Here is a 17,147-nt window from a genome sequence, read left to right as displayed (position 1 = left end):
AAATTTCGTTGAATCATTCCAGACACACGTAGAGAGAGAGAGCTCATTGTCATGCATTATACGATTTTCCGCGACTCCACCAACGGAAATGGGAGAAATAACCATCCCTCTACTTCCCTCTGTGATCGTTCGATGATTATACACCCCGATTTTAGGTATATAACAGGCGCCATTTGCGCGAATCATAATATCCCGAAATGTTGTCGAATGGAATAATTGGGATCGAATCGAGGGAAGGAAGGAAAAGGAAGAAATTTGTTGGCGTATTAAATTGTGGCACAATTTTGTACATATATATATAATTGATCGGTATTTTGCTTAATGGAATCGTGATGGTGAAATTCGAGCTGTCATTGTGTCAAAAGTATATTTTATCTTTGATTCCGATTGAATCGTTGTAATTGTGATTATGCGTTTATTAGAACCAGTCGATTTGATGGTTAATTGATGTCGATGAAACGAATTCGTGGTTTTTCTCTTTCTTTCCTTCCTTTCTATTATTTTCGATATTCAAGTTTTATCTTTAATTCGAGGTATTTTTCGCGATGTTTAAATTTCCATGTTATTGTTCAACGTGTAACAATAATTTGATCAATTTTCAGTAATTGCTCGTTCGAATTTTATTATACGTACATCGTACACGTTTAATATCGATCTGGAAAAGAAGTTGATATATTTTTGAGTATTAAACATCGTATTAAGCTATTTTATTCGTATTTGTATCACGAAATATCACATCTCTCGATTGATAGACGATGTGATTATTGAGTTTTCAATTTTTTCAGAATGGAAAATTCACTGGGAAATTGAACGACAATATCTTTCTCACGAGTATAATCTTTCGAATTTTCTCTTTCGAAAAAAAAAAAAAAAAAGAAAGTAAAAATTTTTATATACCTTTGAAACAATTCGTGTATATTTTTCTCTTTTCAACACGGCCGAGAACTATTCTCTTATATATGCAGATTCACTTTAGTTTCAGGACATGGATGGCTCGTCGTCGGAGAACCTGACGGCTTGTCGAATCCTACCGCAATATAATTGGCCGTTATTCCAGATGTCGTTTTTCCTGATGAGCTACCTGCTGCCACTGATGCTGATATGCTTCTTTTACATTTGCATGCTCATCAGGCTCTGGCGCACCGATCGCGTCAGTGCCGAAAGCCGTCGTGGAAGAAAACGAGTCACGAGGCTGGTCTTCGTCGTCGTTGGCGTTTTCGCCTTTTGTTGGTGCCCTATACAGGTTAGTCTCACTTCATTTCCCACGACGTTTGATATTTTCTCTCTCTCTTTCTCTAGTAATGTTACAGAAAAAAATAGTGTTATTCAACTCGTTCGAATAAAATATCCTATTTTTTTTTATTGGAACAAACAAATGATTCTATGAATTTAAAAATCAAATCAATTTTACTAGAATGAAATTTTTTTTGAAATGTATTTGAATGTTATTTTCAGTAATTTTTGTCGATACTTTTTCTAATTGCAAAGAATCATCGTGAAAGATATTCTAATAAATTTTTCCTATCACGAAATTTGTTAAAATATTTCTCAAATTCAACAATTTTTTTACAATTACTTTTTTCATCAAATCAATCCACAACAATTGCAAAGGGAAGAGGAAAATCTTTGCTTTGCTCTCGAACAAATTAATTTAAAAACTTTGTAATTTTCAATTACGAGAAAAGTAAATTACTTTGATTCAATTTATTATATATATATATATATATATATATATTTCCAAAATTGTTATTTATCTACTTTCACACAGATTTATAAAGATAAAGTCAGATTTATAAAGATAAAAAAAAAAAAGAAAGTGTGATTTGTCGGGACGTGATTTTGGCACGACATTTCGGGGCGAGGGCCTGGATGGGGAAAAAATTTACGATCGTTTACAAACGCAATGTAATTAACTGGTACATGGGTATTCGTGGTAATGGAGATGGAAGATAAATCGCGGAAGGAAATTGTGCGGTGAAATTTGGCAATTTCGTGTGCGTTTCGTGTGGATAATTGGGAATATCGAGATGAGGTTTATCGATCGATGATACGGTTCATTTTTTTTTATCATTGTTGTTATTATTTTATTTATCTTTTTAAAATCATTAATCATTAAAATTATATTTTCTAAATAATAATTACACCACAATTTTACAAGACATTTAAGAGACGTTTGTTAAAATTTTTTTCTTACCGTTTCTTTTCTAAGTTGAGAATTTATTTATATCGTGGTTGCACAAGGATATTTTGATAACGTAGGAAAAAATGTATAACAAAAATATTGGAATAATAATCGGAGTGTTTGTCATGCGAGTTAAAACTTCGTGAGAGAAAGATCAGCAGAGAAATTGTTGGAGCTATAAATCTATCATGTTGAAAGTTGCACGTATGCTCCACTCCACTTTTAGATAATTTATTAATCAACAATTTGTTCTGAATGTAACAACTTTCTTGATTCTTATCAATTTGAGATAGTAATATCATTTAATTTGGAACAAATTTACTTTATTTATTAATTAATATTAATCCCATTTCGTACCTTTCTCGTGTTTTTATTCTTCTTATTTCTGTTTCACCGTGGATTGTTGCAGATTTGAAATAGCGACAAGTAAAGCAATGCAAGAAAAAAAGAAAAAAAAGAGAAAAAAAAAATTGCAAAGCCGTGCCATTCGTATATCGATGTTTTTAAGACCGAATAGCATAGTCGATGGTTCTTTTGTGAATTTTTACCTTTCCCGCTTTTCTTCCAATTCCATGGACATTGGGGGACGTGTGTGTCCCTCGCTTCGTTGAAGATATATCGGGCACACACGCATGCGTTTATTGAATTTCTGGTGAAAAATATATTCTCCTTTGAAAATGTGCCGGTCGTGCGTCGAAACGTAACAGAGAACTGTGACGAAAAATTTTATTTTCGATCATGATACGACCGATTTTATGCGAGAGATATTCCATAGAGACATTCCATAGAGAATTTGCTTAACGTTTATTTGTCGATTCCATTGTTTATCCATTTTATATTTATTAAAATCATCGGCGAATAATCAATTGTGAATTAAATTCGACGCATTGTTTTCGTGGTAATATCGATATAATATTGACTATATCATCATATATTTCCAGCAAATTGATGCAATAATTATTTATCTTGATTTTTCCGATAATTTTATTTTATTTTATTTGTAGATATTTGGTTTAGAATTTAATTGAAAACGATTGATTTCTCCTTACAATAAAAAGTATGAAAGATTTTAAAATTTAAAATCCAGGCATTTCGATGATTGAATTCCATTTTAATCTCGAAATTATTAAAAGAAAAATATTTTTGAAAATCTCGAATTTTTCTCCTCTTTTTTTTTTTTTTTCATAAAATATAACGAATATTTAACGCGCGTATTTTCACGTAAGTTTTTTATTCGTGTATAAAATCAGTGAACTGGAAATTCATTGAAAAAGTTGATAGACTGTTACGATCGATCTTTTTAAAACTCTCAGTGGTGATATAGCCATTAATGGAATAAGCCATTGACGGCACACTTTTCTTTTCTGGTTCGTGCTTAATTCCGCATGGGATATGATCGATTATCTATCAACAAAAACAAATTTTATTCTTAAAATTTCTTCAAATTATCCTTTTCTCAACTCTAATAACGATATTTACCTTTTTTTTTTTTTTTTTTTTCTCCTTTCTTCCTTTCAAAGGTGATACTAGTGACGAAATCGTTGGACGTGTATCCATTGACATCAGCGACGATAATGGTGCAAATAGCGAGCCACATTTTGGCATACACGAACAGCTGTGTCAATCCTATCCTTTACGCCTTCCTCAGCGACAGTTTTCGAAAAGCTTTTCGAAAAATTATTTACTGCAGACCTCGATCGGAGCAAAACAGACAATTGGGACCATTGACGAAGACTACGAGAGCTGCCAGTACCGGTGACATCATTTAGGTGAGTTTCCTTTTTTTCCTTCGAGTTTAATTTCTTTATTTTTATGATAATTTCATAAATTTCTAATTTCAAATCATTTAAAGACTATCATTTAAATAAATTAAGGATTAAATTAATAGGAGAATAATTTTTAATGTATATAATTTTGTTTGAATCTATCGTCATTCTTTTCTTCGATCATTTCATTCGGCTATGTCGCCAACTTCGATCGATAATATTCGATAACATTCGGCATGTTTCGGCGATTTTTATGAAAATAATTTTATTAAATATTGATAAAATTCGTAATTTTTTCGATCACGAGAAAATTATATCTTCTTTTTCTTTATATTTTTTCCATTCGTGATAAAAATTTCGGTGGAAATTTGCGTCATTCGTCGATCTCTGAGATCTTATATTATCGTGGTTCCTTTCTCGTTCTCGTTTAAAATTTCACGATAGAATTAATTACCACGATGGACAATTAGCCGTTCGTAATAGTGGAGAGAGTGAAACCCATCTATTTCTTTCGTCACTTCTCGACCCCTGGGAAAACTTTCTTTGTTTAGGACAAAGACACGGCTTTGAAAACACATTCGCCTCTTCAGGCACCACTTGTGTCGCTCGTAGGCGTACATCTTCAAGTTGAAAACTGCATCAAGGTTTTTTTTTTTTCCTGTATTCGCGGACAGGCTTCTCTGGATAGTTACACTGACCTCGCTTCCATTTCCCCTTCCTCTCCATTTTTCCCCTCCATTTTACGAGGGATGTATTTCGAACGGATTCGCGCGATCAAAAGTTATAATCGAATATCGAGGAAGGGGAAAAAAAATTTCAAAAAACGAAAAAAAACTTGCGAAAGTTCATCACGCCAATTAAATTCTTCACCGTTCGATTAATCATTTTTCATCGAATTCAATTTTCGACTCGAAATTTAAACGCTTGTTTTTAAACGTCGTTTTTTTTTCTTTCAAAGGGAAAGATCAATTTTCAAAGCGCGCCGTAAAAAATAAAATAATTTTGCCGAATTCGTGAATTCCCTTTTACTGGGACAGCGCGATATTCGCTTTATTACCCTATTTCATTATATCTCATTTGCATTGCTCGTCGCGCAACGGATGACGTATGATCGATTCGGCCAATAGTGACGATACACACGTGACTGGAGGCGGTCCAATTAATTTGATTCGTTGACAATTTATGATAACTGCATCAGGGTGCACGATCGCACGTGTGTATGCACGGACGCATACTGAGAACAGTGAAACAACAATGTTAAAGTAGAGAAATAACAAATATAATTCGTAGATAAAATAAAGATTCGCTGGCCTGTCATGCGACGATGAAAATAATAATCCAATAAAAAAGAATTTGTATTATCAACAATCACAACGTTTAATTCGAGCCAAGTATAGATTCGTTAACGAAACTTTTCCCCTTCCTCATCGCGAAAGAAACAACTAAAACGAAAAAAAAAATTCAGTTTTAAAAATTAAATACACTCGAGTTTCCTTCTTCTTTCAAAGATTCCCACCAAGTAGCGTATCCTTTAATTAATCCTCCTGCAGGAGTTTCGTTTCATTCGATGAAATAAAGTGAAACGAGGTGCTCCTTTCTCTCTCTCTCTCTCTTCACTTCTTGTTGCTCGCACACACGTAACACGCATAACACCACCCACACGGATGAGGGACAATGATGTAGACACACCGTGTCTGGCGCGGACGTATAAATCACTGGAACATCCGAGAGAGTGGAATCGTTGGTTTTCGAGTAGATAAGAGGGAGGGGGTTGGAAGGAGATTGGCGCTAACTTTCCTTCGATGACACATGTGAACGATGCTCCCTTCTTCATCGTGTCACATACATTTTGCGCCTCGTATTCGACACTTTTCAAACCGAAAAGGTGGTTTCTTAACTCCCTCTTGTTTCCATTCGGATACGAATTTCCTTATTTCGTGTTCTTACGTCGGATAAGGAGACTGGAATTGTTCTCTGGAGAAAGTGTTAATTTTATTCAAGTATTATTCGAGTTAATTCTTGAAACATATTTTCCGATTTTGTTAAGAGAGAAGTTTGTTCAAGAGAGTTTGAAAAAAAAGAAAATAATATTATCTTCGAAGATCGCGAAAAAATTTATCAAGCGCATTGAAATTTTGGGAAATTTATTCACGTTCGAGGGAAGATTATTCTCGTAATCCGATTTTCATTTCTCTACGAAACGTAATTCGTTCGTTCTGAAAAAAAACTTCTAATCGAGTTACTAAATTGGATTCTTCGTATGAGATGAGCGAGAATATTCGGCGAGATGATATGCGTGAATATGGATTCCCGCGTTATCAGTGCTAATGCGCTATTTTCAAATTAGGGAGATTGGAACTTTTTTTTCTCCCTCCATTCAGACCGAATCGTTTATGGGACGCGTAACTTTGAGGAACGGAAATGGAAAAATGCTGCCACCGCGTTGACTTCGTTAATGTCTCTGAAACGAAGATGAAAATGTGTGTTTTTGTTCGTACATTGGATTGGTGAGATGCGAATAGAAAAAGTAAAAAAAAAAAAAAAAAAAACGATCGACAACGAGATTAAACGAGAGAGATCAAAAACAGAAATATTATTCGAATAGTATTACTCGACGGATTTAAATTATTTTTTATCGAATATTGAATTGAACTTCGTAATTTGTGAGACTGTAGATAGAATTGGATAGAAGAATAATAATCGTGGGTGGCGTATGCAAGATCAGATCAGATCTTCTTAAAGCGTTTTGATAAGATGAGATGCATCTCTACATACGTTCGAATATAATCGATGGTGAATTTTTCAAATATTTTGCTTTCGGTGGAGGAAATTGGAAAGTAATGTAGCGTTGTTTGAAGAGGTTGTGTTTAAATCAAGGATAAGTGGATGGAAATTAGATTCCATTGGAAAGAGTGTAGATTGAAAAGCGATTGTTTTAAAATACCGGTGAAACCGTTTCGTTCGCCGCTGTTAAATTCCTACTGTTTCCCTTCGAATTTTTCGAGGACTTGGCACGATTCGTTCTTTCGGGGGACGATATTGTATGTGAACCAGGGTTGGACGCATTTTTATTTTAAAGAAAACAAGAAACGTTTGAAATAGTTTGTCATTTCTTTATTCTGGATGAGGGGTGAATTATATTCGAGTGATAGTAACTTTTCATTCAGTTTCATTATCTATTATTTTACTCGAATGAATTAATTAAATATAGGGAATAGAAAAGAATATTTTTCTAACAACTTCCATATTTCATTCTCATACTTTTGCAATTGTAAAATACAATGTTTCGTTATTTTTATTTGCCAAGTAAGAAAGATAAATTAATTTTTGAATTAATTCAAATAAATAAATCAAAAAATTTGTGTAAAAAGTTATGACGATTTAAATAATAGAAATAGAATTAGTTTCTATCAGGTTTAATCGATTTTCCTGAAACTTAGAATGAAATTAATACTTCTCGATTTTTCATCATCTCATAAAAAGATTGTTTAGCCAGGTTCACTTTCAATGATATTACTAATTGTAAATATACCAGGTTATTTAAAAAGGATATTCTTGTTTCCACGTTTCTTTAATGAAGAGTTATTAAATTGGAACAACGAAACATTGAATCCGATATTTTCACGTAAAAAACTTCTGTATTGTATTCTACAAATTTATTTTAGGAAATGGAACTTTAAAAAATAAATTAAATTTCCTCAACATTTCTTATATATCTACAAATCAATATTTTTATTTCTATTATATTATCATCATCTCTCTAAATTTTCCACCAATGAACGATCAAAATTGCCGTTGCAAAATTGAAATTAAATCGATACGTGCACCATGTTTTTCATTTCAATCCAATTAATCGATTGATTAATTTTGATCAATGGAAATTTCACTCTATCATCCTTGCTTTAACACAATGTGTTATATCCACGAGCGGAAATTTCACTGTATCATTTGAATATGACAGGGCGGAATCGAGTTTCACCGACTGAGGAAAATTTCAATGGACGAAGGAAAAGATTCGCCGGATAACTGAAAATAAGATACCAGCCAGAAGATAGTGGATAAAAGAATGGATGGAAATGAAATACAACGATGAGTTTTAGAAATATATACATGAAAAAAATGGAAAGATTATTCTTGAAATTCTTTCTTGAATTCGTTTTTCAAGATTCGTAGTTGTTCCTTCGAAAATTCTTTATCGTCCATTCAAACATACGAATACTTGATATTTCGAATTTGTTATTTTAAATTTATTAGATTGCATGGATTGAAATGTCGTATTCTCGAATGGAAGGATTAATCGAAGAGTTTGTTCGAGATAATGGGAGAAAGTTTAGTTAGTTTCTTCTTGATAGAATAAACGATAAAAAATTCCATTTTCATCAGAGACATTGTGCATCGTATGAAAATAATTTCTACGTTGTTACGGATCTATAAGAATTATTGGAATATATGGGATCTTAAAGGATCTTGGAGTGTTATTTTTATAGCTTCTCCATTTATTCCTCAAATTACTTAGAAAACACATTGAATGGATAATAATCTAAAAATACATAGATTAAAGTCAAAATCTTAAAGGATATTTAATTTCTGATAAGAAAAATCAGAATAACTCGATGAAAAAAAAAAAAAGAAACGAAAGAATTCTTCATTTGGATCAATTTAAAAACAAAAATACAGGAAAACGTGTCATAAAAAGATATATCGAGGACACATCATGAATACGTAATTCCTTGATTTAGATTTCCCTAAATCGATTCCTTCCCAATGTTAACATCCCCTCGTACATCATCTTTCCAGATTGGAAAAAATGAAATACCAATACGTGGATATCGATTCAAATCTCGTTGATCAATCAATGTAGATAAAACGATCGAATATACGAAATTCTTGTGTATATATATACATATACTAAGTTGAATGGAAGAAGAAGAATTTTGGGATATCAGGTCAACCTTTGCAATCCCTACTTTTGAATCCACGGCTAAGAGATAATAAGTCGGGCTGTGAAGAGGGATGAATCCGGGGGAGAATGGTGCTAATTTTAGAAGTACTGTTCGCTGGGATTCTTAGACTTTTCACGAAAGGAACGCGGGAGAATGGAGATCCACCTATTCGTGTCTTATCTGTTTTGTACCGTGGCTTCTTTCGTTTCTAACTTTTCATCATTTCCAGTTCATCGCGCCTCTCTTTTTGTTGCGCGTGTTCGAATGGTTTCGAGGCGAGATTGATTTTGATTTATTTCTACAATGAAGTGGAAGTTAACATTTAATTATTCTAGCATCTTTTAAATAATTAATGAAAACGAATTTAAACAATTTAATATTCTTTCCATTCGTTCTATTTTCTTCTTTCCATCCTCTCTTCTTTTTTTTGTGGAAAGAAAGATAAAGAGAAATGTAAGAATATTTGTCCATAGAACAATATCGAGTAAATTATAATAATTACTTCGCAAAAAAAGAAAACGAAGCTTTCTTAATTACCTGATAATTGGACTGCGGATTTTTACGTAGTTAAAACGGGTTCAATTAACGTACAGAATATGTTAAATTAATGCCCTTCTATTCGAGACAATAGACCACTGAGATTCAAGCAAAAAAAATCGTAAACGAAATTTCTACATTTTATCAAAGTCCACTCAGGATATAGAGCAAAGCATGCCATTGAATTCCTTTTTTGTTTCGTCTCGATATCTCAATTGGTTGGCGAGATGTAAGAGCTGAAAGCTGTGAGCATAGTGTTTAACGCAGCGCAGAAATTATGAACGAGCCCGCAACCCACTGACCTGTATATTTTCCTGGAAATGTTACCTTCTTCCAAGAATCGCGCACGTTTTTCCAGGAATCGCGTTCGTCATTTTGGGATAAGTCGAAGAAAGTGCGAGCGAGAGGACCGAGTAAGGGACAAGGACGAAGATGATAAAATGGTTAAAAATTATTACCATTTTCTTTACACGACGATATCTCGGGAACCGGAAGTCGTATCGGGATGAACGAAAAATTGTTTTAAAGGGGAAGGTTCCGCGCTTCTAACGATCGCTCATTCGTCGACCGGAAGCTGTTATCTTCGAAGCTATGGCGGTTCGAATTTTTTCTAATTTCAATAGGCTTCGATCAGGTTTAAAGTAAAATGAGTTAGAAATGAATTTTTCTTTACACGAAGATATTTCGGGAACCGGAAGTCTTATCGAGACGAATCAAAAAGCGTTTTAAAGGGGAAGGTTTCACGCTTCTAATAATCTCTTATTCATTAATAGTAAATTATTATCTTGGGTTTTCATGATTGTTAAATATTTTTCTTAATTTTAATAAGGTTCAATCGAGTTTCGAGGTTAAATTGCGCGATAAATTTATATTTCCGAAAGAATATTGGTTACAACGACCTCAGTTAATGGTAAATTAATGGAAAAGATTCTAAATTGATTTCAAAAATTCCATCGGATCTTTAATTAAATCGTGATCGATCGGAACGAGTTCAATTTTTGTAAATTATCGATAATCTCGAAAATTCTCTATTTATATTTAATGCACAAAATATATATATATATATTATTTTATAAAACAAATTTGCATGAAAATCCACAATCTAACGATATAATTATTACTCCATATATTCAAACAACAAATTCAAACCAAATATATTTATCCTTGCATCGATATCAATCCAATATGCGTACACGTGCATTCGGTTTCAATTTTGAAAATTAATTTTTCCATATTTTCACTTCACATTTTCTAATTATAATTATATCTAACTGCCTCTAACTCCTGGAAATCTCGGCAATCGGCAAAATGTAACCCTCGTTTAATCGGTCGAATTACCTGTATCGTTTTGTGGAAACGACTGTTTCTTCTTTCACCACTCCTCGAGGGAAACACTCCGTTCCCGAAGAAAGATCGAGTTAAAGGAGACGAGGAAAGAGGAGAAAAAAAAAATGAAAGAAACAGAGAGGAGGAATAAATAGACGCCGGGAGCATCCTCCGTCGCTTTAATTTCTCTCGAGTTATTTTCCACGATCATCGCTCGAACTCCATTTACTCATTTATGAAACAAATTTTTCGAGCCTCGAATAGACAATATTATGCTTGTGAATCTTTCACGCTTCTCGTTGTCCCGCATTCGTTTTTTGTTTTTGAAAATAACTTTCACCAAACGCATTCATACATACCGCAAGAAGAATTTTCATTTATCTTAGACACAAAATCTTTTTAATTATCTCGCGTTATCTTAATCGCTAAAACCATTTCAATTTGTCCCCTCTTTTTTTTCTTCTTTGCGTAATTTCGAGAGTTTAATTTCTTTTCGTGTACAGGTGAAGAGAAGGCTTTTTTCTAAATTATATTATCGTGATTCTGATCTATATCCTTTTGTACGAAATATAAAATATAAAAAATAATTCCTTTTCACAAATTTTATCAACTCTATAAAAATTACTTATTTGCCAATCGATCTTGTGGTTGCCATAAGGTTAATCTGAAAATAATTGGAGAAAATTCCCTCCCTTCCTCTTTCAAACTAATCGATTTCGCGTGGAAAAACAGGCGCGCCAGTTTTGCATAAGTCCTCGACGAGGGATTCTCTACGATCGCTATTAGGAGGTCTATAAATTATCTCCCCCATTTCGAAACGGGTCGAAGGAGGAGACGAAATCGCGTTGGAGTTGGACACGACATCCTCTCTCTCTCTCTCTCGTAATATCTCTATTTTTAGTTTTTAGCCGAGAGAAATTTGTCGCAAGCTGTGTGTGGTAACACGTGTGAACACGTGTAATGTAACTCGAGCAAAAGACGATGTAAAATGTTTTCCATCTTCCCTCTTTCGTCCCTTCTTTTCAGGCGCGCGCCGGTGGAAAATTTTTAATCTCGCGTGCTACTTTTCAAATAATATTCCTTCCAAGCAAGAATCGTAATGGCGCGAGTCACGTACGAATTAAGAAATTCATATTCATACGTCGGGTTTAAGGAGGGAATAATATTCCTTCTCCTTGTGCCACTTCTAATCTAAAAGATTGCAATTCGAAATGATCCTTTGATCGTTTGATAAATTAATGCCTTGCGTCTTTTTGTCGAAGCGAATTTAATTTATTCAGTTCAACTTTCGATTTTTAAATCGACGTTATTGCAATAATATGTTTTCTTTTTCTCTTCTCTGAACACGATTCATCGATCTTCTATATTCTCGAGCTTGTTTAAATATCGTTATGGATAATAATAAATGTACGATCAAAGCTTTTTAATCGAAGGTTTCATATTAGATATCCTCCTTTGTTGCAAATAAGATTTATCATAAGATGAAAATGAAATGAGGAAATGAAGGGATTTCTTAATCCATTAAACCTCACTGTTCTCGATCAAAGACACCATTACCTCGCCTCTTGACAAAGAAGAGCTTTTTTTCTCCGCCCTGCTCTCGTGCATCCTTTTTTAGAGTTTATCTTTTAACGCGAGAGCAGAGAGGAATTTAATATAAAAGCGTAATGGAAGACGATTTCGAGGGAGTGGACAAATAAATCGAAAAGATTTAATTCTTACTCTAAAAAAAAAAATTAAATAATATCGTCAAAATTTGGAAATTATATTCAAATAAATATTTTAATTTAAATTTAGAAGAATTTATTATCGATATAAAATAAATTTCTTCTTTCTTCAAATCCGAATTATCCCAAATTTCACCCAATTCCGATCACGTGCAAGAAATTTATTCTCTACAGAGCAATGCCAATTTCTTCTCCTCCTCCCCTGGAAAATATCAATTCCAATACCCAATTCAAGATCCTTATTTCATAAAAATCAAGATGATAAATTACCCCAATTTTTCTCTGCCATCGACAGTTGTCATTTGTTGACCGAAATGACACGTTTCCATTTCGTATCGATCCATAAATTAGCTCGATCCTTTGTCCACTCTCCGTGCATTTTCGTCTCGAGAGGGGGCGATGTTCCGTTGTTGGAAAACATAAATTCGCCCTCGTTATCTGAATATCCGTTGCATAGACCATCGTACAGATAACTCGGATGTTCTCCAATTCCGCCGATTCCGATAAACGATTGTTCTTCCTCTTCCCCCGGCCGAACAATCGGCAAACTTGGCGGAATGTTCGAGTATCACCAACTCCTGTTTCCATTCTCCAAATCGTGAGCATCATCCTCTCACGACTCTGTTCCGCGTCTCAAACGTTCTGTTGTTTTATACAAAGTGTATTCACGAATATTCGGATGATCGGCCCTGGAAACAACGCGGGAGGAAACACTGCGGTTGGAGGCGTTGGCGCGAGAAAATATCGATCGAAAATATTTGCTATTTTTTTTTTATTACATCTCGAATATTTTTCAAGATTGTTTTCCATTTTATATAAATTTGTACTATGATTTCGCGAGGGTTAAATAAATCTTATGCTTGTATTAAATTGGTGCAGTGAATTTTATTGAGAATATTATTGATGCATAGATCTAGAAAGAAATTTAAAATGTGATGATTATATTAGTAGTTTTCTCAGTTCATTTTTCTTATCCTGATTTTATTTGTATTTGATATTAAGAGGGCTACATACATTCCAAAAATTAAAATTTTTGAAAGGATTGTTAATTTTTCTAGAGGTAGGAGGATTATTAGGATTATTGGATGTCGAACATTTTTTTATTAATTAAATATCAGAGTTAGTTATTGCAAGATTAAAAAATCGATCAATGTAAAATTTTCTCGACAATGAGTTAAATAAATTAATTTCTTTCTAACAGAAAGTTTCAGAAAGTTTCTGGCTTACGTTAATTATAAATTGTTGGGTGCATTTATGAATAAAAGATGATCCTTGAGTTGTCGCAGTGTTTCTTCCTTGTCTTTTAAAAATTAAATCACCCTGGAAGAATAAAAAAGATTATGAAGTAAGAGAAATTGTTTGTTGCAAATTTAAAAAGAAAATATTATTAATATATTTTCACCCCTTCAGCATCAATGACAGATAATAGTTGTTGAAATGTTGTAGAACATTTTTAGTGGCAGGATACGTGAATGATTCGATAACAACGAGTTGAGAAACGGATACGTGAAACGCGAGTGCCGAGTCGGAATACTCTATTATGGGAAAAGTTATTTCGAGAGGGAGAGAGAGAGAGAGAAAGAGTGAGGATAAATTTAGAAAGAGGGACGAAAGTAGGCGTGAGATACGAATATGGAACTCTCACCGTGATTTATTGTTATTTCACTGTTTTGAATAATACGAAAATTGAACGATATAACCGTGAAAATAAACGAGACGAGATTTGCATGATTTCTTTTATACGAGAGAGATAAAATGTCAAGTTAATTTTTCCATAATTTATTATTTCTCTTCTCAAAGAAATATCGCCAATCTAAGACAATCCTTTAGCGAGACAATATTTCTTTCTTCATCTGATTTTAATTTGGTCTTTATTTTATTGAAAATAAAATATTCGTTTACATGAATATATATAACAAATTAAATCCGGATATTTAACATACGATAAAATGTATTTAATATAATGATCAATTTCTAATAATCAAAGTTCATTAGTAACGATCGAAATATAATTACCATAATTTACGTAATTAAAATTAATCACAATTAAAGTAATTTCGTTTATTTATTTCCAATATTCCAATAATTGCTAAATTTTCAAATAATTCAACGATCGGTGGCACAATTCGATCATTCGAAATGCAAGCATCTCATTTGGATTAATTAAAAATTATCAGAATTAATGTCGTTTATTTATTTCCAATATTGTAAAATAATTACCTTTTCCCCTCTTCTTTATTCTAAATTCCAACTATCAAGTTTTTAATTCAGATGACAGACGGATGAATATTTCAATAATCTCTATTTAATCGAAGCTCAATACTCAACGAGTTTAATCGTCCAAGAATATAATTATTACAGTTTCACCAACAGTTTCGCGTTATTATTGCCCCTCCATCGTTTCGGTTTTACGTTCACGCGACCGCTAAGGACAAAGTTCCCGCGAGAATTGACAGATGGGAATAGATTCACGTATTGCCGTATCATCGTCTTCGAATTACCGATAAAGTTATACACACACACACATATATATACACGAATCGGCCGTTTCTCGTGTTTTTACGAGTCTCACGCCTTTCCCCAAATTACACGGCTAAACAGACAACGCGCTTTAATCAAACGCGCGTCGAGTGAGCAACGTGTAAATACGTGTCACGGATCGATATTCTGACTGCGTGAAAATTCTGGCTTTGTATCGTGATATTTTTTTTTTTTTTTTTTTTTTTTATTGGAAAAGCAAAAGTAAATTAAGGTTTTTTTTTTCCCCCCATTTTAGTAATTTTATCGTTCGAGACGAGAATTTTTCTTTTTCCATACGAGGGGAAAATTCTTTTTTCTGTTATTTTCTGCGATAGAGATTTGTTTTTTTTTGCATTGTTTTTGTAAGGAAGATTTCATTGTTTTGCCGTTTTTCGAATGTTTTTACACATATGTTTGTACATGTGGAGGAGAAGGTAAATTAATATCGTGTTGGAATATAGTTATCGATTGGGGAAGAATTTTTTTTTTGAGGAAAAAATGAATTTTTTCTCAATTTGGGATCATTTTTTTTTTCTACAAGGAGAAAAAGAAAAAATTTCTTTAAATTTTTAACGTTTTTGTGAAGAAATTGTAGAAAACTTACCATTTTTTTGTGAAATTTGAGATTTTTTTTATATGCTGTATATTAATCTTGTTCATAATTCTATAAATTTTTAAACATGCATGCACGTTTTTAAATCTTGCACGTATATTACATCTCAATGTTCTTTCTATAATATAATAAATAAATAAATAAATTTTTGTGAATCTGGATTCTAAAGAATAAGAGAACAAGAATCATTAATTCCATAAATCTTTCGTTTCTTTCTTGTTGCCCACTGAGTCAGCAGTTTCTATCCTTCTGTTGTTCTGATTTCTATTATACTTTGCGAAAGCACATTGCGTGGATTGTCGAGTGAGAAAAGAAAGAGAAAAAAGTGAGAGAGGGAGAGAGAGGAAAAATTGGAAATACAAGAGAATGCTCGAGAAACTTTGAATAAACATGGATTGAAAAATTAATATTTTCTATGTCATCAACAATTTTTTCCAATTGAAACGAGCCTCCCCTCATTATTTATTTTGTAATTAAACGACATTCCTATTTGAAATATTTGTTATGGAAATATATGCATCATTCTTAACGATAGAAAATTATGAAAACTGAATTTTTATTTTTTTCATTTGCCAAAAATATATGCAAGAATTATCGAATTTTTCAGGCAGTTCTTAAAAATATAAAAAAATCATTATAAAATCTACTAAAAATACAAATTTCTATTTCCTCGTCTATCATATATTGATAAAAATATAATTTTCCATAAACTCCATCCAGATCATCCTCTGCTGATCATTTTCATCCCAATACTTTCATTCCATTCGTTTGTCGTAATAAATTTACCTGTAATTTAATAATATTTATTAATCACAATTTTTAACTTCTTTAACAAATTCCTTCAAATATTTCTCACATAACACACCCCCTTCGAAACTTGAACACTCGTTTTTACCCCTCGATTGAGGAGTAACTGAGGCCATGGAAAAATCCAATTCGTCCATTTCTTCCCCCTCACTTTCGATTCACCTTCCTGACCCTTTAATACAAAGATCGTTGAAAAAAGAGAAAGAAAAAGAAAAAGAAAAATTGCAACGCGATCCTCTCGATTTGAACATATTACGCAGCAATACTAAAGTTGCTTCTTCCAAAACAAACATCTTACTTTTTATGGTTTATTTCCACTACGACCACGAGGCATTTGCTGAATGGAATTGTAATAATAAACTTGCCCGAAGAGAGATGTTCCATTGCATGCTCGGACTGCAAATCATAGGGTAAATGTTCTTCGTCTATCCTCGGCTTTCGTCGTCCCCCGATTTTATATCCGAACTGGAACAAAGATTTTTCGACCATGGAGTATTTTTATAAAAATATCCTGATTTTTTTTCCAAGTTTCTACTTTAAATCAGATTGTTAAAATTGTTTGTTATTGGGCTGGAAGAAAAATTGTGAAAATGAATCTAAAAATATCGTAATAATACTTACTCGATTAATTAACCAAATTCTTCGATTCATTTATTTTCCAAAATATTTATTTTAAAATTTTTAGAGAAAGAAGAAACGAATAAAATTATATCAAATAAATGAGAA

At 32.8% G+C, this 17,147-nt stretch overlaps 1 protein-coding gene across 5 annotated transcripts in view; it reads left to right on the top strand.

Moving 5' to 3' along the window:
• LOC413582 (Allatostatin A receptor) overlaps window positions 1-17,147 on the top strand; it is a 33,859-nt gene that overhangs the window by 7,617 nt on the left and 9,095 nt on the right. For 3 of the 5 annotated variants that reach the window (XM_006560200.3, XM_016916235.2, XM_006560199.3), the window contains exons 4-5: window positions 977-1,243; window positions 3,703-3,951. In XM_006560200.3, the coding sequence (XP_006560263.1) occupies window positions 977-1,243; window positions 3,703-3,951 (516 nt within the window). The remainder of the gene's footprint in view (window positions 1-976; window positions 1,244-3,702; window positions 3,952-17,147) is intronic. The other 2 variants (XM_016916237.2, XM_016916236.2) reach the window with 1 other exon arrangement.

Source organism: Apis mellifera, linkage group LG14 (assembly GCF_003254395.2).
Source record: "Apis mellifera strain DH4 linkage group LG14, Amel_HAv3.1, whole genome shotgun sequence".
Taxonomy (NCBI): domain Eukaryota; kingdom Metazoa; phylum Arthropoda; class Insecta; order Hymenoptera; family Apidae; genus Apis; species Apis mellifera.
The sequence above is the reverse complement of the archived record's forward strand: the minus strand, read 5'-3'. Positions and strand labels throughout refer to the sequence as shown.